Source organism: Erigeron canadensis, chromosome 5, assembly GCF_010389155.1.
Source record: "Erigeron canadensis isolate Cc75 chromosome 5, C_canadensis_v1, whole genome shotgun sequence".
NCBI classification, from domain to species: Eukaryota; Viridiplantae; Streptophyta; class Magnoliopsida; order Asterales; family Asteraceae; genus Erigeron; species Erigeron canadensis.
The window spans coordinates 35,804,319-35,829,078 of record NC_057765.1 but is presented as its reverse complement, the minus strand read 5'-3'; the positions used below and the strand labels follow the sequence as shown (position 1 = coordinate 35,829,078).

General features: G+C 34.3%; 3 protein-coding genes and 1 long non-coding RNA gene across 7 annotated transcripts; 2 read left to right on the top strand and 2 right to left on the bottom strand.

Moving 5' to 3' along the window:
* Window positions 1-4,221: 4,221 nt before the first annotated feature.
* LOC122600485 (60S ribosomal protein L13-1-like) lies at window positions 4,222-7,108 on the top strand. Its single transcript, XM_043773205.1, has 5 exons — window positions 4,222-4,326; window positions 4,879-4,998; window positions 5,094-5,224; window positions 5,805-5,963; window positions 6,714-7,108. The coding sequence occupies exons 2-5, from the start codon at window positions 4,890-4,892 to the stop codon at window positions 6,933-6,935; spliced, it is 621 nt and encodes a 206-aa protein (XP_043629140.1). The 5' UTR covers window positions 4,222-4,326; window positions 4,879-4,889; the 3' UTR covers window positions 6,936-7,108.
* Window positions 7,109-7,714: 606 nt separating this feature from the next.
* LOC122601691 (receptor-like kinase LIP2) lies at window positions 7,715-11,865 on the bottom strand. Its single transcript, XM_043774432.1, has 8 exons — window positions 10,643-11,865; window positions 10,242-10,486; window positions 9,382-9,508; window positions 9,056-9,293; window positions 8,938-8,985; window positions 8,736-8,868; window positions 8,339-8,425; window positions 7,715-7,840 (listed from the first exon to the last, which is right to left on the bottom strand). The coding sequence occupies exons 1-8, from the start codon at window positions 11,850-11,852 to the stop codon at window positions 7,715-7,717; spliced, it is 2,214 nt and encodes a 737-aa protein (XP_043630367.1). The 5' UTR covers window positions 11,853-11,865.
* Window positions 11,866-15,292: 3,427 nt separating this feature from the next.
* On the top strand, window positions 15,293-17,206 carry LOC122599911. 2 transcript variants are annotated; one of them, XR_006323962.1, is made up of 5 exons: window positions 15,293-15,811; window positions 16,069-16,185; window positions 16,324-16,449; window positions 16,583-16,658; window positions 16,972-17,206. It is a non-coding gene; the product is annotated as an uncharacterized LOC122599911 (long non-coding RNA). The 2 variants fall into 2 exon arrangements; XR_006323961.1 differs by having other exon boundaries at window positions 16,069-16,218.
* A 1,824-nt stretch (window positions 17,207-19,030) lies between these two features.
* Window positions 19,031-24,406, bottom strand: LOC122599910 (probable protein kinase At2g41970). Of its 3 annotated transcripts, none has more exons than XM_043772519.1 (9): window positions 24,269-24,406; window positions 23,016-24,198; window positions 21,990-22,240; window positions 21,513-21,639; window positions 21,187-21,424; window positions 20,883-20,930; window positions 20,681-20,813; window positions 20,422-20,508; window positions 19,031-19,636 (listed from the first exon to the last, which is right to left on the bottom strand). In XM_043772519.1, the coding sequence occupies exons 2-9, from the start codon at window positions 24,064-24,066 to the stop codon at window positions 19,517-19,519; spliced, it is 2,055 nt and encodes a 684-aa protein (XP_043628454.1). In that variant the 5' UTR covers window positions 24,067-24,198; window positions 24,269-24,406; the 3' UTR covers window positions 19,031-19,516. The 3 variants fall into 3 exon arrangements, with proteins under 3 accessions (XP_043628454.1, XP_043628455.1, XP_043628456.1); XM_043772520.1 differs by having other exon boundaries at window positions 23,076-24,198; XM_043772521.1 differs by lacking the exons at window positions 23,016-24,198; window positions 24,269-24,406 and having other exon boundaries at window positions 22,009-22,102.
* Window positions 24,407-24,760: the final 354 nt, after the last annotated feature.

Genomic DNA, 24,760 nt, shown 5'->3' with positions numbered 1-24,760 from the left:
CGAACCGTTTAAAAAACCGAAAAAAACTAAACCGAATTTGAATTTGGTTTTTGGTTTGGTTTGTAACCGAAACCGAATTGTATATTTGGTTTTTGGTTTGATTATGGGTATACGATAACGAAATTGGTTAAACCGAAAAAACCGAATAACTTTTATCATTATCATGTATTTCAAAAAATATTTAATATTTTTCTTATTTATATGGATTAATACTAATGCACTTCTTACATCAGATGTTTTATTTGTTTATTATATTCATCTTTTTTAATTGTTTGAAACGATTAGATAGAAAAAACAATAAAGAACTTGCAAATCGAAGATTAAAAGTTTTTAATCATGATGATAACCAAGAATTTATTTGTTTCAGTACTTTCTAAGAATAGTTTTTTTTGTGATGATTATGTTACTTATTTATCCATTTCATGTTTGAAGTCTAAAATTACTACTTTGGTGAAAAATTATGAACCTTTTGGTTAAAAACAACTTAGACAAAAATTGTGAATTTGTTTTTTCATATTTGGTTTTTTTGGTTTTAAACCAAAACCGAACCGAATTCTAATTTGGTTTTCGGTTTGGTTTTCAATTTTGAATTAGGTTTTGGTTCGATTTTGGTTTTGAAAAACAAAAATAAAAAAAAAACCGAAAAACCCGAACCAAATAGACCGAATAACCAAAAACCGTACCGATTAACACCCCTACCCCCCCCTGTCTTTTTTTTTTTAACTTGAGGGGTCAAGTTAAAAGCATCTTGACCATTGAATTAAAAATCGTTAAAATTCAAAGTACAACTTTAAATCTTGACCATTGATTATATTTAATGGTCATGATTTTCCCAACTTGATAGTCAAGTTAGACAATTTGAGAGAATCTAACCATCTGGATGTTAGTGTTGCATTCAATTTTCTTACTTGGTTTAAAAGTATAATATAAGAGGTAAGTAAGTATGAGGTTGTTATGCACCCAACTTGGGTGAAAAACCCTTCACATAACAGTATTTTAATATTTTGAATAAATGTTTGGTTCCCCATAATTTTTATGGTTTTAAAAAAGGTATCTGAGGGTTTTTCACCCAACTTAGGTGCCTAACAGCCTCATATTCTCTTTCCCATAATATAATTTTATGGTTTTATTATATGACAAGGTAAGTTGTTTGTGATGCTAATGAGTTTTTTCTCTAGCAGAGCAAAAAGATAATAGGATATTTTCATTCTAGATCAAATACTAACATTAAAAAGACTAGAAATGTGTTCGCACGCTGCGATGGTGTGGCGGCGGCGGCGGTTGGTGGTGGCGGTGATAGGGATGATAGTGGCGGCAGTTGCAGCGGCCGTGACAGTGTGGTTTTTAATGTAAATATAATTTGATGTAAGGGGGTAGTGTATTTATTTTATTGGTTGAAAGATGTATGTTGTAAATAGTTTTATTGAAGGGTATTATAGGTATATTATATAGAAAATATATAAATTAATCATAAAAAGAATTGAGTAGTTTTGGTTCATGAAGTTTTTTTTTTTTTTTTTTTTGAAAAATATAGAGAGTATAAATGGTTTATAAGATAGTATAGATATAGATATAAATACTGATAGATAATTTTACTTCTTTATAAAACAAATTATCTCTCTCCCTTTAAAATTTTCTATTTTTCAAAACCTTTAACATTTTCTCAAACCACACTACCTGTCTACATCTATATAACATAACCTTAAAATATTTTCTAACTCCTATCTGATCAAACTACTCCTCTCTTAATTTAAATATTTCTCAAATCTTAAATAACTACACTACCCCTTTTTACATTAATCACTTTTAATAAATAACCACACCACTACCGTTGTCGCCACTATCGCCGCCTATTATCGTTGCTGCATTGCGCTAATGTTAGAATATGAGCACATAAACATATAACAATTCACGAGTACGCAGTAGAAAGAAACGTATATGTAATACTATTATTTAACAAAGAAAGAATTGAAACGTATACCTTTGCGCAAAGCTTCCAATAATATTATTAATAAATAAATTATTATTATTGTAGAGTTCACATAAACATAAGTATATTGTTGTTCTGAATTCATTTTAGGTACATAGTAGCTCAACATTAACAAATATAAATTGTACAAAAGACATAGAAAACTATTTTGTTATTTCTTGTTATGACTACATCAAATTATCAAGTCATGAGTTACGCTGTGAAACAAAAATGCACCCAACACTCTAGCAAGATATCCGCAGTGTTAGGCATAGTCGGCTTGATCATATATGTGGGTTAGGTGATCAACTAAAGTCTCCATATATATTAGTTTTTTCAGCTTTGGGACTTGGATATTTACAATGTTTGACTTATATTTACCTTTATTTAACTAGGACTTACAATAACGAGAGTTTATTCTAGTAAAACCTTTTAACAATAGGTTTAATAACATATTAACCCGTTCCAAGTCTAGAAAAAGCCTCCAAAGTTGACGTCACTAAAAAACTTGCCGTCTACTAGGTGTTGCGCAATGCTCCCTATTTTCCATGCTAGCTAATCGGTCTAATGTTCCTTTTCTATCTTCCCACGATAACAGAATACCAAAGGCTTACTCCCATTTATCACTACTCTGCATAGATTAAACTGTTATATTAAAAATGCTTTATAATAATTGAAGCTATAAAAACATTATACGATACATTTTTTATATATGAAGCTGCAAAATCAATACATTTGAATTGGTTCACGTGAGCACCAAAATAGAAAACAAAAGGATCATAAAAATTACAATATAAATTTTAAGAATTATTAGAAAAAAAAAATACAATTATTGTAATAAATATACACATATCATTGAGCCAATGGGCCAATCAGTCAAATGTTCTAAATTTTCGAAGTCTGTGTAATAAAAATCAATTAGAATGAGTGAAATGCTATAAAACCTCATATTCTTTATAAACATACATTGATATTTGTTTACCGAGACTGAGTTGCTAGGGTGGGCCTTGGCCCTTCCTATGTTCAAAATGGCTTTACCATTGGATATCCGTACAATAATAAGACAAGGTGATGGTTGTGGAGGCAAAGATATGAGAAGTGAGTTATAACTAGTGGTAGTGGCCGGGGCAGCTTTGAGACAAAAAGGCTTGTGCCTTGGGCCCAATTTTTGAAAGTGCCCAAAATTTTGGTTTTGTATTTTTATTTTTTTATTTTTTGTGATCTTAACTTTTTAAAGCCTAATAAAAAAAAAATTTAAATCAGACACCGAGTGAGAATTTGAATAACAATAACATGTAATTAAAAAATCAACAAAGGTTAGGTTAAGCTTTTATAATTATAGGGACCTATTATTTTTATATGCCTCGTTTTTTTTTTTTTCAAATTTTTGGAGATGGCCCTGATGGTGATGAACTGATGATGGTCATAGTTGGTGTAACATGTGACATATATAGTGTAATATATGAGAACGGTAATTCACGTTTATCACGGTAGAATAATGTGCAAGAAAAAGATAACCGCTTAGCAATTACTAAACTTATATTGGTGTAATATTTAGATAATTTTTTTTAACAAACAACATACTTTTCAGTTGAAGTCAAATTGAAATTATAATCTATCAAGTATAATTTGTACATGTCAAAAGTAGTGATGGTGGGTAGTACTGAAGTAGAGAGACCATCACTTGGACTACTTAATACACTAACACATAATTAACTCTAATGAAACATACGACCAACCAATTTATCGAATTTGAAAAAGAATCAGACGAGATGGTTGGATCCTTTTTTTTTTTCTTTCTTGAACCAAAAGATCCATGAATTAGGATCCTGATGCACATAGATACAAATAGTCCACTGGGAGCAATAATTTCCAGGAACATTTGGCTATCAATTATTTCACATTTTCTATAATCATCTCTATTTTAAATATTCAGGGTGTTTTATTAGATATTTTTGGTAACAGCCTTATGCGATATAAAAAATTTTATTTGTAGTTGATGGGTTGAATAATTACAATTAAAATAGGTATAATTATAAGTGTTAAAATGATTTTGTTAATCATTTGTAATATAACATCCACATCTCTAATTTAAACTTATGAAATTTTCTAAACAACGCCTTTGAACCTACAAGCAAGTTAATATTAGTATATTACTAGTAAGTAGTGACATTGGTAACATGTACAATACAAAAGTGGGCCAAAGTTTTGTAGAGTTAGTTGGGCCATTGTGGAAACACTAAGCCCATATACATATCTAGGGTTTACCCATCCTACCTTAAACACCCGCATAACCTCAAAAACTTGTTTTCTTCTTCTTTCTTTGTAGCCGAAGGTTGTTTGCTCCAGCAGCTCAGGTATAACTTTCTTCAAATCTTATCTTTCTATACTTTTCAGAAATATAAAAATGTTGTATCTCAAGTTTCTTATACTTTATCATGAATCCTTATCATTACAAACTTGTCTCATTTTAATGTCTGCTATCTTATGTTTCTATTTCTATCATCATTACAAATATGTGATAAATAAGTGATTTAGTTTTTCATATAAATATATCTGTCGAACTTGTATATATGTATACACACACACACATATATATTCATATATATAATAAAGTTGTATTTTGTATGATGAGGCTTATCAGCAAGTTTTTGTATAGTTGTAAAATTTTGGTACTTTATTATTTATATGAATTGCCACTTGGAAATGGTAGATTATAACAAAGAGTATGATATGATGTATTATATATATATGTATGTATATCTATAATAAAGTTGTATTACGAGGCTTATCAGCAAGTTTTTTGTATATAGTTGTAAAATTTTGGTACTTTATTATTTATATGAATTGCCACTTGGAAATGGTAGATCATAACAAAGAGTATGATATTGATGTGTGTTATGATGCAGAGGAATAAAAGATGGTTAAGCATAACAACGTTATCCCCAACGGCCATTTCAAGAAACATTGGCAGAACTATGTCAAGACATGGTTCAACCAGCCTGCCCGTAAAACCAGGAGACGCAACGGTATATAGTGTGTTTTTAGAACTTGTATACTGCTGTTTTTGATTTCATCTTATAGTCAGTTTGTGGTAATTAGATGTATATTTATGTATATGCAGCTAGACAAGCCAAGGCTGTAAAGGTTTTCCCGAGGCCAGCTGGAAGGCTTCGCCCTCAGGTTCATGGACAGACCCTAAAATACAACATGAAACTTAGGGAGGGCCGTGGATTTTCTCTTGAGGAGTTGAAGGTAATAGTTTTCGTTTACTATCGTATCTGAGTAATCGAATGAGTATCTTTCAGTAGGTTTATGATAACATGGTAGGTGTGTAGCTAATGTGTTTGATTTACTGGGTATAAATATTTAGAGTTAGTGGCAGGTTGTATTTGCACGCCAATATATTGCATTACCCTGTTTTGAAATGAAAGTATCAGAATATTTTGATATGGACGTTTGTAATGTAGCTTATTGGTCCACACATTACACACTTGTAACATGGAGTGAATGGTTTTAGCCGGCCATCTGGACTGTTTGTTATAAACAAGCTCAATAAATTATTTACTTTATTGTGTGGACACAAATGAGTGAATAGGTGAACACAAAATTTGTGATTTGGAAGATAATTGCAACAGATGTAGTCTTTTGTTTCACACCGTCACAGAGAATTGAAAGTTTTGCAACAGAACTTGGCTCTTATTGTTTTCTTTATCGCTAGTTACAAAACATGTCATCATTGTTATATTATTATTAGGTGCTTGAGCTGCCTTAGTTACAAAACATATGGAATGTGTTATAGTTGCATAACTTGATATTGCGTATATACAAACAGGCCGCAGGTATTCCTAAGAAACTTGCTCCAACTATTGGTATTGCCGTGGACCATCGCCGCAGGAACCGCTCTTTGGAAGGTTTGCAGGCTAATGTTCAGAGGCTAAAAACCTTTAAGGCTAAGCTCGTTATCTTCCCAAGACGTGCGAGGAAAACCAAGGTAAGCTTATTCCACCAACTTATCTTGTGGCACTTTTCACTATATGTGAAAATCAGTTAATCGGTTTTAGTATTTGAGTTTTAAACAGGGGCGGTTTTAGTATTTGGGTTTTAAACAGATATGTAAATCATTATTATTATTTAAAAAACAATGACATAGTTGTTTGTTGTTTATCATTTCTTTAGGTTTTTTTATGTTGTTTTAAACCTATTGAAATTTTATTTATGTCTTTGGGCTTTAGATTTTATTTACTGATATAACACTTATTGTCATTTTTGGTGGTTAATTTATATAATATAATTTGTTACGTTTAGCTTATGGGCCTTTATTTTTGCTCTCGGCCTAGATCAATAAATCTTTAGAGACGGCCCTGGTTTTAAAACTTCTACTTTATGAAAACCAAAGTTCAATTTAGGTAAGCATGAGACAGTTCGAGTGAGTCAAGTCGTTTGAAAATCACGAAAGTTGTGTTTTTTAGATGTTCTCAATCACTAATTCATTTTAGTTATAAAAACTTGTATACTTTTAGACTTACAGTAGCTTATGGTTTCTTTGGTTTAACTTCTATAAAGGGTTGACAGAAAATGCTGACAGGTTAACCCTACCTGCCTTGTTTTGTCGTTTATAAGTAACTATTTTGGCCAGAACAAATTACCCATGCACCACTCACTTTTGTCATTTCTTTTATATTTACCAAATGAAATGTTAGGCCCTCTGTGTTATAATGAGTTGACAATTTTTTTGAATCAGGCTGGTGACTCTACACCAGAGGAGCTAGCAAATGCCACTCAGGTTCAAGGTCCAGTATTGCCTATACCCAGAGAGAAGCCTGCTGTTGAACTTGTGAAAGTTACTGAAGAGATGAAGTCATTTGGTGCTTACTCTAAGCTACGTGTTGAGAGAACAAACAAACGTCACTTGGGTAAAAGGCTGAAGAGGGCTGCAGAGGCAGAGAAGGAAGAAAAGAAATAAGCCCTGTCTTGGTTTCAATGTTTGTTTTGATTACCTACCTGTTTGAAATTATTTTGAACTCTATTTTCTTTAGAGATGGTGTGTTAGCTCATGTTATAAACTTTTTTGAGTTCACTCTTTTGATCTCATTCTGATTACATTGCTTCCATCAATGTATTAAGATTTGTCTCGTGTCTTCAAGTTCAAGGAGTGATTAGGTGAAATCTAATGCAATATGCGAATGGCATGTTATACTAGGTTGACCAAGATTAGTAAAAATACTTGAATTAACCCATTACTGGACTTATGGATTTTTTGGTTCTTAGTTTGGGTCCTCCTTTGTACCGATCACTCGATCAGTTCAGTTAAACCAAAATTGAAACTGACTTTCCAAAGAGTGTATGGACGGTTTGTTTCTATGGTGTTTCTTGCAAAATGTAAACGTCCGTATAAGGCCATATACATTGAAAAAGTTACATATATATTAAAAAGATAATAATTACATATATGAAGCTTTGATGCATAACCCGTATGGCAATGAGTGTTAGACAACTTTTGGATGGTCATCACTCGAGACTTGAGAGTGTGTAACAATATTTGAATTCGTATTGCTTTCAGTTCATGGGGTCTCTGAGCTCCAAAACCGTCTCTTGTTTTTAACCAGTTCCACTGCTAGGATCATTATCGCACCAAGTAACTGGCATTTTGGTTTTTGCAATGCAAGTCTTGATTGAAGCTGGGGAAGAAATCCGACAATGCTGGTCACTGAAAACTGTTTGTGCTTGCTGGTCAAACGCTTACTAGGGCCAGGACTCGGAGGCTGCTGGTTTTGAGTTGAGAAGTGGCTGCATCGCCTTGATCACGAGGTTCATATGTGGCCGAAAATCTGCTTGATATTCGACACACAGTGCTGCTATAGCTGCCATCTGAGATTGGACACACAGTGGGTTGGGTAATGGGTTTGGGATGAGATGATTCATCTTTATTCTTTAGTACTAAGTCAATTGGGCCAAGCCGGGTCATGTTTTCCCACAAACACCTTTTTTCTCCATCTTCTTTTAGAAATATATCTTATTGTAATTGATGAATTACTCGTAATAATTATTACTCGTACAAAACTATACTTTTACAATCTTGCTGCTGCTGCTGCTACTAATAAAAAAAATAACAAATAAGACTGAGTAATAATTTAGATCTTTGGCCAAAAAAATTTATTAGTTTATTGAAAAAAATAAGTTTCACATTACTTTCAATCTGCTGGGCCAGTTTCCCTTGTAGTTAAATATTTTGCTTTTTTGATATGGAATACATAAGTACAAAACCCAGATCGCCCCATGTCATCTATAATTTCCATTCTTGGTACTATGAAGACTGGATCCATAAAAAAGAGAAAAAATGAAGAGAGGTATAGACATAAAGTGGACCTTCGCAACTGCCTTTGGAGGGAAATCATCGTTTAATCTGGGATCAACGCACTGCTTTACTTTATCCTCGCTCAATCTTGGAGTTGCCTGTTACAAGCAGATCATATGCCATTTGAGTATGCATGCATTGTTTCAAGAATTGCATACTTACTACTACATGTTATATTCTCTATGAGATCAGGTTCATAGCCTGGTGGTCAGGGGAGTTTTCCCATTGGGTTTTTCCTCTGTAGGGCGTGGGTTCTAAACATGCAAGAGGCAGTGAAAATTTTCCAAAAGTAGCTGCATAATTCAATTAAGGAGTACACAATTTTCCGTTCAAAAAAAAAAAAAAAAGTCAAATGTCGACTATTCCTAGAACGAGGAAATTGAGTGAATTGTGGGTAGCAAGACAGACCCATGTAATAAGACTTTGCTGTCCTCTAGGCATTGTGTCATCAACAGGTTTCCTTCCTGTCAAGAGTTCTAAAAGAACAACCCCAAAGCTGTACACATCACTCTTCTGAGTTCTCTGTCCTGTCATAGCGTACCTATATGAAAAACATGAGCATTAATCACACTGAACAAAAGACTCAAAACTGTATGATTTCAAGACTTACTCGGGGGGATGGTAACTTTCCAACCGGGCCAACATTCTTGGATGCACCCTGAAAAACATGAGCATTAATATTGTCACACTGGACAAAAGAACCAAAACTGTATGATAATAAGACTTACTCATTATACCGCCGAGCTGCGTTGTCAGAAGAGAAATTGCTCAAGCTGAAATAGACTATTTTGGATTCAAAATCATCAAACACAAGGACATTGCTTGACCTTACATCACAATGAACTATTGGAGGATGAACCTGTTCATGTAGATACTCAAGTCCTCTTGCTGCACCATAAGCAACTTTTACTCTCTGGGCCCAATTCAGAATCAGACCAGGTTCATCACCTTCACCACCTCGTCTCCCTAAACAGAACCATAAAACCATGAAACTTCATAATCTCAAGTAGAAAAGAGGTTACAAAGTTATACATATATTTTGTGGTTTGGTTACCATGTAATATATCATGCAAACAACCCATGGTTGAACATTGATACACCAAGATTCGATTCCTTTTCTCCAAGCAATAACCGAACAGTTGAGATAAATACTCGTTCTTAAGTCTTGAAATCATGGACAACTGCATTTTATTCAAATGTAAACAATGTATAAACCATATATATATATATGAGAAAAGTGAGTATGGGGCTGTTATACACCCAACTTGGGTGAAAAACCCCTCACATATCAATATTTTAATATTTTGAATAAATGTTTGGCCCCCCATGATTTTTATGGTTTAAAAAAAGGTATGTGAGGGGTTTTTCACCCAACTTAGGTGCCTAACAGTCTCATATATATAGGTTTTAGGTAAAATAAAACAAGTATTAAAGTAAAACAAATAAAACAATAGGATTCTTTTCACTGAAAATCACCGTCATCATGAAAATCATCGTGCATCAATTGCTTTGTGAATCTTCTTGCATCAGTTTAATCATGATCTATCTTGTCTTATTTGTTTTACTTTAATACTTGTTTTACAATACCCAACCCCATATATATATATATATATATATATTAATACTTTAATAGGGTTAATTGCTTGAAAATGTATCTAAATATAGCCTGGAATCTGTAGCATGTATCCAACTTTAATAATTGTTGCTATTATGTTTACACAACTCTAAATTTTGCTTGTATCCAGTGATGTTTTACTACGTGTCAACTTATGTGGATGTCATGTGGCAACTTATACGGATGTCACAGAAGCAAAAAGTACCACTGGTACAAGATACCTAAATTATCAATCATAGAAAGTTGAATACATATAATAGTAACATTTATGTTGGATAAAAAAATGATGATCTTCTCACTTTTTCTTTAAAATCAGACTCGGAATCTGTAAAAGAGCTGGTATTGAACTTCTTTATGATCACCTCTTCCCCATTGCTTAGTTTTCCACGGAAAACATGAAAATATTCAGAACCTTCATCAATGAAAGACTTTCTACCAAAATTCTCCGTGATCTTATTTAGCTCGTCCAATAATAACAACGTCAATTGTTTTTGAGGAACCTCATTTTTTGCAGCTCCACCGGTCCTTGGCTCTCTCATACTAGCTACATCATTACAATTATATATTAATTTCCAAATTAATATCCATGTACTTACCTTTTGAGCATAAATATCCATATAGAATGTGTGATGTTTGTAATGTTTCGCTTACTAATTGTCTAATTGTAGACATTCAGGAATGGAGAGACTTGATTGAATACCTGAGTCTTCACCACAAGAGATTGAAGTACTTGAGTTTTCACTACGAGAGATTGGAGTACTTGATTCTTCATCACGAGATATTGGATTACTTGAGTTTTCACCACGTGAGATTGGAGTACTTGAGTTTTCACCACGAGAGATTGGAGTACCTAAGTTTTCACCAGGGGAGTTAGAGGGAAACACATCAAATATTTTTCCAAATATCTTGCCTGGAGCTTGCAACCAATTACTGGTTTTTTGTTGCGAGAACAATACAGATTGAGCCAGTAGAGATTCAAGATTAAAGACAATCTCAGTCATGGTAGGACGGTGATTTGGATGATTATTCAAGCATCTTTCAGCTATCCGAGCAAACCCTTTTAAACATTTTGGAGATATCTCACTTCGTATACCCGAATAAACTATTTGCTTTAAGTTCCCTTCTTTAATTGAGTCTTGTATCCATGTTGCTAGGCCACATTCAAAAGTCTCATCCAATGGTCGCTTTTGACACAACACTTCAAACAATACAACTCCAAAAGCATACACATCAGACTTCCTTGTCAACTTTCCAGTGGCGAAATAATTTGGATCAATATACCCAAAAGTGCCTTTAACAAGTGTGTTGACATAAGTTGATGGTTTGTTTATTGGACCTACTCTAGCCAACCCAAAATCTGAAATCTTTGCCGTCCAACTTTCATGTAACAAAATATTAGAGCTCTTGACATCTCTATGTATAACACCAACCTCAGTACCTGTACCAGTGTGAAGGTAGTCTAAGCCACGGGCCGCACCTATGCAAATCTTGAGTCGCTCAATCCAAGAAAGAGGGATATCGAGTTTATGTAGACGATCTTCAAGTGTTCCATAGGGCATGTATTCATACACAAGGATCATTTCTTTTTCATAATTACAATAACCAATTAAAGACACCAAATAAGCATGACGCAACTTGGAAAGCATTTCAACTTCAGCCCAGAACTCTGTTGCCCCTTGGTTTGATACCAAATCCAACCTTTTGATTGCAACATCAACATGGGATGTTCCTATCCTAATATTGCCTTTGTATACTTTCCCAAAACCACCTTTCCCAACTATTAATGATTCATTAAAATTTTCTGTTGCTAACAGAATTTCATCAAACTCGAACTGACAACATGTTTGTGACAATCCAGCAGTGGAGGTGGATGCTTCAGACCCTTTTCCATTGTCACCATTGGGTAACATGATTATTGGTCAACGTAACAATATCCAAATTCTTTACTTATATAATTATGGAATGATGGTAGTTTACTTCAAAAACTGGACAACTTCCTGGAAATAGATCAGATGGACCCCTCCATTAGTAATTAGAAATTCATAAACTTTTCACACAACTTTTGATCATAACTTCAATACATTATAATTACAATATTCAATCTTCAAATCAAGGCAAGTTTTTGTGGTGATTGTGCCATTAGAAAACACGTACAAGAACAAGAGTACGCTATACAATAACTAAACTAAAAATCTTTGTTTTTTAGAATAGAGAATGAAATGTGAAAAGATGAAGCTGAAACATGTTATGTTTTTGTATTTGTATATAAGAGTCAACGATTTATAATCATTGAAGTGGCTGTTGTGTATCTGGCCATCTGGATGTTAGTCTTGCTTTGAATTACTCAATTTCTTTTCATCTAAATATAATGGATTTTTATAAAGAAAATATTTAGTGATTTACATAGAAATAGAAGGCAAACGGGCTACATGTTGCGCCGTCACTCATTTTTGTATAGCAAAACTAAGACGTTTAATAACTATATTCATCGATCGTTACGTTATAACATTACTATGCATGACCCATTGTACCCTTCCAAGTAGTTCGATGGCCTCAGGAGCAAGAAACGCAAAGGTATCAAACGCAAAAGGTATAAACACGTGTTGGTTGTTAATGCACGCCTTCTCGTGTTCAGGTTAGATTAAATAATCATATTAAAAAGATTAGAAATGTGTCCGCGTGCTGCGATGGTGTGGAGGCGGTGACGGGTGGTGGTGGCGGAGATAGGGATGGCGGCGGAGACGGGTGGAGTGGCGGCGGTTGTAGAGGTGGTGGTGGCTGTCGTGGTGTGGTTTTTAATGTAAAGTAATATGATGTAAATGAGTAGTGTACTTATTTTCATAGTCGAAGAAAGTATGTTGTTAATAATTTCATTAAGGGTATGATTAGGGCTGTTAATGGGTTCGGGTTGGTGGGTTGAAAGTCTCTGACCCTAACCCAACCTACTAAAAAATTCATGTCAGAAATTTCAACCCTGACCCATGACCTGTCAACCCGAACCCAACCCACCAACCTGAACAGAATCGGGTTAGGGGGTTGACAGGTCGCGTTTCAGGTTGGCGGGTCAAATGGGTTGGTGGGTTGACGGGTTATCGGGTTGATTTTAGGTCAATCAAGTCATATAGGTCATGGGTTGGTGGGTAAATTTCAGGTCAAATGGGTCATGGGTTGACAGGTTGATGGGTCAAATGGGTTGGCGGGTCGACTTATTAAAAAAATTATATAAATTTAAATTCTTATCAGGTTGGCGGGTTGACCTGTTAACCCAATGGGTCAACCCGAACCCAACCAGAAAAAAACCAGGTTAGTGGGTTAGCGGGTTGGCAGGTTGACGGGTTGAGATTTCGTAACCCACCTGTTTTTTTCCGGGTTGGGTTTCGGGTTGGGTCTAGATTGACAGCCCTAGTATAATAGGTATATTAGATAAAAATGTATAAATTAATTACAAAAATAAATGAGTAGTTTGGGTTCATATAGTATTTTTTTGACAAATATGGTGGGTATTATAAGGTAGTATAGATATAGATATTGATAGACCCATAATTTTACTCCTTTATGAAACAAATTACATTTCTCCCTTTTAAATTTTCTATTTTCAAAACCTCTAAATACAATTAATTATAAAGGTTTTCTCAAACCACACCCTACATCTATATAATATACCCTTAAAATATTTTAACTCCTACTAATTAAATATTTTCATATAATATAACTATAATACTCTTAATTAAATATTTTCATATAATAAATAACCACACCGCTACCGTCGTCACCACCGTCACGACCTATTATCATCGGCGCATTGCGCTGGTACCTTTAGTAATCACATATTTGAAGCTTTGATGTATAAGTGTATAACCCACGGAATTGTGTAGTGTTAGACACAACTTTGGGTGGTAATCACTTGAGAATGTGTCGACCAGAACACCCCTCTTACTTTGATTTGTTTAAAAGTGAGAGTCAAAGTTTTTTTCATCTGAAAGTGTAGTTGTAACTGGCAAGCTTAGGTGCTACCAATCATTTTCCCTAACATGATCGAATAAGCTTAATTAGGTGTAAATCTTCTTGCAAATTTATAAATATTATATTTTCCACATCTTGTTCTATTACAGTTTATAATTTGATTCCTATTTGTTAGTTGTGTGCTACAAAAAATCTAGGTGGGTAAGTGGGTTGTAATATCTTTTGATAAGGTCATCAATTCTGATGGTTGCTGCACATCCCACTTTTAACTTTAGAGATGTACAATTTGATTACAGGGAAGATCTGAAGTTTCTCTGTTCATTGTATATTTGGGGAATAATATAGGGATTAGTACGTCGGAATGCAACAAAATATGCCCAAAAGGTTATAGTGTACGCGAACTAATGTTTTTTTATATTGTATACATAAACTTAGTAAAAATGTTCAAATCATGTAATGTGTATACGTGTCAGCTCATACGAGCTGCCACGTGTAAATTTTTTTTTTTTGAACTGGCCACGTGTAAGGTTTTTATTGGTTGGTCACAAAAAGTTGCATGATATAAACTTTTTTATTAAGTTTATGCATACAATAAAAAAAATGTTAGTTCGTACACACTATAACCTTTTGGGCATAGTTTGATGCATTCTCACACACTAAACCCAATAATATATAAGTATAAATATAGATATAGACATTGGACTTATATTAACCTTTCACTACCTGAACTTTAGAGTATTTTTGAAGTAATTGAACATTTACAACTAGATAAAGATAGAGGGTCAATATAACCTATAAAAAGACTATACAAATCACCAACTTTGTTACAAAATGTATAATAACTTTCATTTAATATTTCAAGGACATTTGTTGTGATTCAATGGTTGGGTGTATACCATTTCATATACAAATACAACAACAATAATCTAGACACATGTTTGAGCAGGAGAGAATTCGAATATTGTTACATGTTCAAGAATGCAATGGATGTGAAGCCATGTAAAACTTATTGCTTTCGACTCATGGGATCTCTGAGCTCCAAAACAGTCTGTTGGTTTTAACCAGTTCCACTGCTGGGATCATTATCGCACCAAGTAACTGGCATTTTGGTTTTTGCAATGCAATTCGTGATTGAAGTCAGGGAAGAAATCATACAATGCTGGTCACCGAAAACTGTTTGTGCCTGTTGGTCAAATGCTAACTAGGGCTAAGACTCGGAGGTTGCTGGTTTTGAGTTGAGAAGTGGCTGCATCGCCTTGACCACAATCTTCATAGTTAGCCAAGAATCTGCTTCATATTGGAGACACACTGCTGCTATTGCTGCAAACTGAGATTGAAGAAAATGATAAACACATTTGGGATGAGATGATTCATTTTTATTCTTTACTACTAAGTCAATTAGGCCAAGCCGGGTCATGTTGGCCCACAAACACCTTTTTTTTCATCTTCTCTTAGACATATATCTTATGTTTCTCTCTCTGCTCTCTCTCTAAGCTCTCTCCCTAACGGTAACAAAATTTTAGATCTAGATCTAAGTTTGTGTCCCTGAGTTTGAGATCGAGCTGAGATTGAAAGTTTGAGTATTAGTCGGTGTATTAAAGGCAGTCAGTATATTAAAGGCCCTACTATTAAAGACCCCTTTTGATATCCTTTGTATAGATAACTGGCATCCCTTGATATGCTTATGTATAGATCTATTTATAGGGCCTTTGTATTCTTCTCAATTACAATCAATATACAATCTATTCTCTGATTCACATGGTATCAGAGCGGGTTTGCCCTTGCTTTATGCTGCCACCCTGTCCACAAACACAAATTATCACCTTTTAAATTTTCAGATCTTGTTTCTGACGGGAGAGCTTACAACTTTTACCTCCGCTGAGAAAACTGCACACAACTCTCATAAGTTTGGTTTCACTTTATCTCCTACATACTATGGTCATTGGAAGCTCATAATCCAACCTTTTCTTATTACAAACAATCTGTTTGGCTATGTTGACGGGAGTATTACCTGTCCACCCTCAACCATTTCTTCTCCAGGCACCTCTTATGGGTGGGTTGGGTAAAAGGATAAACTTAGTATTGGTTGCAAATGGGTTATTTTTTTTATTCAGGTCAACGAGCTGACCACATTTTGCTGGTTTACATACGACTATTTTGCAGCTATTTCGTGATGTTCATTTGCAATTTGGTTGCTGGTTTTCTGTCTTCATATCATATTAATCAATAAAACGGGAGACTTGCCGGGTGATTAGGGAATGAGTCAAAATGTTTGAGCAGGTCTATAACGGCTCAATGCGTGTTCATATTCATGTATTTCATTTTAATCATATTTTTTTAGATACAAATATCACTGATATAGTCCTATTTATTAAAGACTCACGCCACTTTCTATGTGTGTTTATTGTCATGATACAGTCAGCCTAAAAAGCTATGAAAATAACATGACACATCGTCAATAACCCTCCAGTCACCGACACGCATTAGGGTTCATGCATCATGCATACCGTGGTCACTTTTGTTACTTACAGTTGAACTTCAAAGGTTAAGTGCTCTATCTGGCTTGTCTTATAACTTTAATGTATGTGTAACCTAAATGGACATGTTGATCTACTCCTGTTACATGCTTCTGTTACTTACCCAAACTATAAGCATCTATAATCTTCCATTGTAGCAGGCAGCAGCCTCGAAAGGAAATAAAAGTGTCAAGGTGGACATGGCTAAATGCATTTTGAGTTTGCAAAAGTAACATGGTAAGCCTCCAAGTTTGCTTGAGAGTTATCTTTAATGATACTTGTATTCCGTTGTTACTCTTCTATTATCTTTTTCATAATTAGTTCATGCTATACTAGATTGTGATTATTTCAACTTGTAGGTGTTTTTGATTAAAGCTCCTGGTTTTAATTATAGCATTGATGTTGGACTTCTTTTAAGCGTTAAAATCACCCGTCTGTTTTGATTAGTTGTGATCTGCAATTTACTTTTATCTCTCTGTAACTAAATCATTTAAAAAGAAAGGGCTGGATATGTATTATTGAATTTGTTTGGGGTGTTGGTTTGTTACAGGGACCAAGGCCTGGAGATGTTCCGGTGAAAGGGAGCTAGTGACCATGTTTTTGTTGTCAATGGTAGTTCATGTCTTCTTTTTAAGTTTTATACCATTGTGAATTGTTTGAGATGATGTACCTTTATATTTGATGTTTTTTTTTTGTGTTTGATGTGTCGTATTATTTGAGGATGGTGTTAAGTGTAGTATTGCTTGACTAAAATAACTCGTTTGTTTGTATTATATGGGCTATGTGAGCATTTCTTTAATTTGCATTGTGTTTAAGTCTGCACGCCAAATCATTTTAACGTATTCCAGTTTACTTAATTTGTTTTTTAACAACAATGATAATTAGACTAAGTGACATTGTCTCTTCATTATCCGGTAGAGATCGACCACATAACAAGCACAATCACAAGATTAATCACATACCAAACAAATAAAACACGATTATAGATGTTATAGAAGTGTGTGAAAAGAAAACAAATTCAAATTTTTTCTTCACCCGTGGTTAACACGGGATTTAAAAATTATGTTTTCTGCAATCATTATATAAATTTATTGTTTAATTCATTGTATTCATTAAATTTGAGTCATACTGAACAACTTTTGTATGTACAAAACTTATTAAGATTAGCTTTCATTTCGTGTAGACTTTGTCAAATACCTTTGTTCGTAAGCACAAGTTGTTCAACTACAATTCAGGAATCCTTCATTTCGATCAAATGATCTTCCCATTTCATTTTACTGGAGATGTTGCTGACTTGCATATGATCATGGATTGGAGCTATTTCATGCTGCAGACTGGAATCGAGGAAGATGATAGCTTGAGGTTTCAATACCACCCTGATGACAATGTGGAAATTCAAACACTCCATCTTGATGTTTGTTAATTATGTTAACATGGAAGTTATTGTGATTTTATGTTTGGACAATTAGTACTCTATGGGTTTAGTAATATGGCAACTTCGAAAAATGACAATTAGTAAGTATGAATGCTGGTTTTGAATTTTATTTTGCAGCAACATACTTTTATGTATGAACTATATTATGTATTAAATATGAAGTATAATATTACTTTTATGTATGAACTATATTTTGTTTTGAATTACAACTTTATATATAAATCAAATCTGGGCTAAACCAATTCTGATAATTGGGCTACATTAAAATTTAGATTTCCATTTGTGGGCCCAATATAATTCCTATAATTGGGCTAAAGCAATTATCATAATGGGCCACATAATAAATATGTATATTTTTCAATAATAAAAAAACCTTTACAATCTTAAATTTTTATATAGTTTGATGATCAAATTTCAACCATTATTTCAATTTCAAAGACGAATTATCACTTATATCTTTAATCCACCCGTGTTTTACACGAGATTAAATCTAGTAAATATAGATATAGACGGCTAATATTACTTTCACTACCTTAACTATAGAATATTTTTGAAGTAATTGAACATTTACAACTTGATAAAGATAGAGGGTCAATATAACCTGTAAAAAGACTATACGCAAATATACACCAACGTTGTTATGGAATGTACCCTTTCATGACTAACTTTTCAGGGACATTCTTTGTCATCCAACGGTTGGCTGTATACCATTTCATACACAAATACCCCAACACTAATTTATAAAGATGTTACAGCGGAGAGAATTCGAATATTATTGTTAGACCATCTTTAACCCACCACACTTAAACTCAGTGTATTGATATCACCTCAGCAATACACCGACTCACCACACTGAACCATTTTTATCATTAACCCTCACACTTAAATTCCAGTGTATTGATGTCACATTATCATTTATATTAATATTAAAAATACATTACAATAGATTAAAATAAATTATTTAAAAAACTTATTTATAATATACAACAAGTTAAATAATAAAATTGAAAAGTAAGATAAAGAACTAAAAGATAATTTTTCAAACTAATAAGAAATTATAGTAAAACATTATAAGAGTTAAGGGGTTAATATGAAAGTTTATTTAATATATTATAATAATCTATAACCATTTGACCATTTCATTCGTCTTCTCCGCTCTATACCTGCAACTCCATTTCGAAGACGATAAAAAAGCTTCTATTTCTTTAATTCTATTTCTTTATTTAATTCCCATTTGAGAGGAAAAAATAACAAATTCAAAACAATAAAGAATTCAATACGCCTAAACATCCAGTGCGGTGGCCACCACTTCGGGGGGAAACGCCGACCAATACGCTGGCGGCTTTAACCCGCCACACCGGAATCTCGGCGTTTTGCACTGAATACACCGAGAACACTTCGAGCGTTAAAGATGGTCTTAGATGTTCAAGAGTGCAATGGATGTGAAGCCATATATATAAAACTTATTGCTTTCGACTCATGGGATCTCTGAGCTCCAAAACCGTCTGTTTTAACCAGTTCCACTGCTGGGATCATTATCGCACCAAGTAACTGGCATTTTGGTTTTTGCAATGCAAGTCTTGATTGAAGTCAGGGAAGAAATCAAACAATGCTGGTCAGCGAAAACTGTTTGTGCTTTCTGGTCAAACGCTGAATAGAGCTAGGATTCGGAGGCTGCTGGTTTAGAGTTGAGAAGTGGCCGCATCCAATTGACCACGCTGTTCATATGTGGCCGACAATCTGCATCATCTTGGACACACAGTGCTGCTATTCTTGCCATCTGAGATTGGAGAAAATGATAAACACATTTAGTGAATGTGGTAAGCAGATCAGTGGTAAACACCTTTGCCTCTGGAGACAGAGGTCATGGGTTCGATCTTCATCCATGCAAAGGTTAGAGGGCCTTTTCTACCATTTAGGTAGAAACTGGAAGCAGCCTCTCTACTTAGGTAGAGGTAAGGTCTGCCTACATCTTAACCTCCCCCATACACCGTCGAGGCGCTGAAGACTGCACTGAGCAGTTACTTTACATTTAGTGAATGTGACAAAATTAGTGGGTTGGGTTATGGGTTTGGGATGAGATGATTCATCTTTATACTTTAGTACTAAGTCAATTGGGCCAAGCCGGGTCATGTTTTTCCACAAACACCTTTTTTCTCCATCTTCTTTTAGAAATATATCTTACTTATTGTAATTGATGAATTACTCAGTAATACTTATTAGTTATTACTCGTACAAAACTATACGAGTACTTTTTTAATCAACTGCTGTCCTACTACTACTATTAATAAAAAATAACATATAATACTAAGTAATAATTTAGATCTTTCGCCAAAACAATTTATTAGTTTTTAGAAAAAAAAAAAGATTTCACATTACTTTCAATCTGCTGGGCCAGTTTCCCTTGTTAGCTAAATTTTTTGCTTTTTTGATATGGAACACATAAGTACAAAACCCAGATCACCCCATGCCATCTATAACTTCCATTCTTGGTACTATGAAGACTGGATCGGTGGATCCATAAAAAGCAGAACAAGTGAAGAGCGGTATAGACATAAAGTGGACCTGCGCAACTGCCTTTGGATGGAAATCATCGTTTAATCTGGGATCGACACACTCCTTTACTTGGTCCTCGCTCAATCTTGGAGTAGCCTGTTACAAGCAGATCATATGCCATTTGAGTAAGCATACCTTGTTTGAGGAATTGCATACGCACTGCATGTTATATAGTCTATGAGTAATTAAAATCAACAAGTCAAATGTCGACTCTTCTTGAAAAGCAGGATATAGAGTGAATTGTGGGTAGCAAGAAAGAGTGACAGACCCATTTAATAAGACTGTGTTGTCCTATAGGCATTGTTATATCAAATAGTCTCCTTCCTGTTAAGAGTTCTAAAAGAACAACCCCAAAGCTGTAGACATCACTCTGTTGAGTCAACTGTCCTGTCATAGCGTACCTATATGAAAAACATGAGCATTAATCACACTGAACAAAAGACTCAAAACTGTATGATTTCAAGACTTACTCAGGGGGATGGTAACTTTCCAACCGGGCAAACTTTGTTGGATGCACCCTGAAAAACATGAGCATTAATATTGTCACACTGGACAAAAGAACCAAAACTGTATTATAATAAGGTGGTGTTTGTTTGGGACTTAATAAATTAAGTCATGACTTAATCAAAAAAACTTAATTCATTAAGTCATCAAAATTGTTTGTTTTCCCGACTTAATAAACGAAAAACAACTGTATTGACTTAATCCATACAGACATTATTTATCCATTCAGTCACTTAATAGTTAAAAAAACAAACAGGCCCTAAGACTTACTCATTATACCACGGAGCTGCGTTGTCAGAAGAGAAGTTGCTCAAGCTGAAATAGACTATTTTGGATTCAAAATCATCAAACACAAGGACATTGCTTGACCTTACATCACCATGAACAATTGAAGGCTGAACCTTTTCATGTAGATACTCAAGACCTCTTGCTGCACCATAAGCAACTTTTACTCTCTGGGCCCAATTCAGAACCAGACCAGGTTCATCACCTTCACCACCTCGTCTCCCTAAACAGAACCATAAAACCATGAAACTTCAGAGTCTCAAGTAGAAAAGAGGTTACAAAGTTATACATATATTTTGTGGTTTGGTTACCATGTAATATATCATGCAAACAACCCATGGTTGAACATTGATACACCAAGATTAGATTCTCTTTCACCAAGCAATAACCGAACAGTTGAGATAAATACTCGTTCTTAAGTCTTGAAATCATGGACAACTGCATTTTATTCAAATGTAAACAATGAATAAACCATATATATATAAATATATTAATACTTTAATGGGTTAATTGCTTGAAAATGTATCTAATTATAGCCTGGAATCTGTAGCATGTATCCAACTTTAATAATTGTTGCTATTATGTGTACACAACTCTAATTTGCTTGTATCCAGTGATGTTTTACTACGTGTCAACTTATGTGGATGTCATGTGGCAACTTATACGGATGTCACAGAAGCAAAAAATACCACTAGCTAGTACAAGATACCTAAAATATCAATCATAGAAAGTTGGATACGTATAATAGTAACATTTATATTGGATAAAAATAATGCTGTTCTTCTCACTCTTTTTTTAAAATCAGACCCGGACTCGGAATCTGTTAAAGAGCCGGTATTGAACTTCTTTATGATCACCTCTTCCCCATTGCTTAGTTTTCCACGGAAAACACGACAAGATAGAGAACCTTCATCAATGAAAGACTTTATACCAAAATACTCCGTGATCTTATTTAGCTCGTCCAATGATAACAACGTCAATTGTTTTTGAGGAACCTCATTTTTTGCAGCTCCACCGGTCCTTGGCTCTCTCATACTAGCTACATCATTACAAGTATATATTAATTTCCAAATTAATATCCATGTACTCACCTTTTGAGCATAAATGTCCATATAGAATGTGTGATGTTTGTAATGTTTCGCTTACTAATTGTCTAATTGTAGACATTTAGGATGCATGTGTAGAGTATATAAATAAGGCCCGATATATTATATATGCATATATGATATCCAGAAAAAGAAAGCGTATACATTAGGATTTATGTTTTGTATCAGCCACCCAATCCGACCTAACATAGCTGGTTCGGAGACCTTTTATCGACTCCAGTAGTAGTTAAGGACCAACGTGGTTTTGTATACTACATTCGACCACCTTAAACTTTTAAATACCTCCAATATATTTATGTTATCAAGCAGTGCAGTTGGGGTGGTTGTACAAGACCCAACAGATTTCAAGGCCTCCAAATCTTCAATACATATGTATAATGGTTATATGAATTGGATTTTAGTTGATATGGGAGTCAAGGAAATACCCAAACATAAATAGAACTTTGTGAGACTGTAGCAACGCCTGAAAATAAGGCTTCAGTCACTTTCTTGTTTTCTTCTACTTTTATCCCAAACGTATAGTAGCACACTATATTTTTTAAAAAAATATTTCTTTTATGTATATATATCTGTATTTGTACGTGTAACTATGGACTAACTCATCAAAAAGAATCCGCACACGTAAATGGGGAGACTTGAATACCCGAGTCTTCACCACGAGAGACTTGAGTACCTGAGTTTTCACTAAGAGAGTCTGGAGTAGTGTACCTAAGTTTTCACCAGGGGAATTAGAGGGAAACGCATCAAATATTCTACCAAGTATCTTGCCTGGAGCTTGCAACCAATTATTGGTTTTTTGCTGCGAGAACGATACAGATTGAGCCAGTAGAGATTCAAGACTAAAGACGACCTCAGTCATGGTAGGACGTTGATTTGGATGATAATTCAAGCATCTTTGAGCTATCCGAGCAAATCCTTTTAAACACTTTGGAGATATCTCACTTCGTATACCCGAATAAACTATTTGCTTCAAGTTCCCTTCTTTGATTGAGTCTTGTATCCATGTTGCTAAGCCACATTCAAAACTCTCATCCAATGGTTGCTTTTGACACAACACTTCAAACAATACAACTCCAAAAGCATACACATCAGACTTCCTTGTCAACTTTCCAGTGGCAAAATAGTTTGGATCAAGATACCCAAAAGTGCCTTTAACAAATGTGTTGACATAAGTTGATGGTTTATTTATTGGACCTTTTTTAGCCAACCCAAAATCCGAAATTTTTGCCGTCCAACTTTCATCCAACAAAATATTAGAGCTCTTGACATCCCTATGTATAACACCAACCTTAGTACCTGTACCAGTGTGAAGGTAGTCTAAGCCACGGGCCGCACCTATGCAAATCTTGAGTCGCTCAATCCAAGAAAGGGGGGTATCGAGTTTATGTAGACGATCTTCAAGTGTTCCGTAGGGCATGTATTCATACACAAGGATCATTTCTTTTTCATAGTTACAATAACCAACTAAAGACACCAAATAAGCGTGACGCAACTTGGAAAGCGTTTCAACTTCCGCCCAGAACTCCGTCGCCCCTTGTTTTGATATCAAATAATCCAGTCTTTTGATTGCAACATCAACTTGGGTTGTTCCTATCCTAATATTGCCTTTGTATACTTTCCCAAAACCACCTTTCCCAACTACTAATGATTCATTAAAATTTTCTGTTGCTAACAGGATTTCGTCAAACTCGAACCGACAACATGTTTGTGACAATCCAGCAGTGGAGGTGGATGCTTCGATGTCACCATTGGGAAACATGATTATTGATCAACGTAACAATATCCAACCAAAGGTTTGACCTTAATTAATTAAGAAAGGATGATATTATGAATTTATGATATATTTCCTTTAAAAACTGGACGCCTTCGTGGAAATAGAGATGGAAAACACCTACAAGAACAAAATTTATTTAATAGTATCCTTTTGATCATAACAATAACAATAGATTATATATACTTACAATATTCAATCTTCAAGTCAAACCATGCTTTTGTGGTGATCCGTGCGATTAGAAAACACGTACAAGAACAAGAGTACGTTATCCAATAGTTAAACTAAAATGTCATTATTTTTTAAGATTATATTACTATGGGTTTGTTTTTACAAAGAATTAGATGTGAAGAAGAATTAAGCTGAAACGTGTGATTTTCTTTTAGTCAACGATTTATAATCTTTTTATCTTTCTATTTTTTTAAGGCCTATAATCAATGTGGGTTATTGACAATTGTCAATCTGGCCATATGAGACTGAGTCTTGCACACTTGTATTGAATTTTCTTTATTGGTGTGCAAGTATTATGTAATAAGAAATTTTCTTTTATTGGTGTGAGTATATTACTCGTATGTAATAAGAAATTTTTTGAAAGGCCTATATATAGAGTGGATTATTTGTTTTTTTAAGTCATTGGGTCTATAGCCCAGTGACATTAAAGTCTCTTGATATTAGGAGATTA

Bases quoted from the DNA above. Each gene is read 5' to 3' on its own strand.
- LOC122601691 (XM_043774432.1), bottom strand. From the start codon at position 11,852: ATGTTACCCAATGGTGACAATGGAAAAGGGTCTGAAGCATCCACCTCC. The intron at 10,487-10,642 runs GTATTCAATCAA...GTAATGATGTAG, and splicing joins CTCTTGTGGTGAAGACTCAG to CTAGTATGAGAGAGCCAAGG. The intron at 9,509-10,241 runs GTGAGAAGATCA...AATAAAATGCAG, and splicing joins AGTCTGATTTTAAAGAAAAA to TTGTCCATGATTTCAAGACT.
- LOC122600485 (XM_043773205.1), top strand. From the start codon at position 4,890: ATGGTTAAGCATAACAACGTTATCCCCAACGGCCATTTCAAGAAACAT. The intron at 4,999-5,093 runs GTATATAGTGTG...ATGTATATGCAG, and splicing joins TAAAACCAGGAGACGCAACG to CTAGACAAGCCAAGGCTGTA. The intron at 5,964-6,713 runs GTAAGCTTATTC...TTTTTGAATCAG, and splicing joins GACGTGCGAGGAAAACCAAG to GCTGGTGACTCTACACCAGA.
- LOC122599910 (XM_043772519.1), bottom strand. From the start codon at position 24,066: ATGTTTCCCAATGGTGACATCGAAGCATCCACCTCCACTGCTGGATTG. The intron at 21,425-21,512 runs GTAACCAAACCA...GGTTCTGTTTAG, and splicing joins TTTGCATGATATATTACATG to GGAGACGAGGTGGTGAAGGT. The intron at 19,637-20,421 runs GTCCACTTTATG...CTCCAATCTCAG, and splicing joins ATCCAAAGGCAGTTGCGCAG to ATGGCAAGAATAGCAGCACT.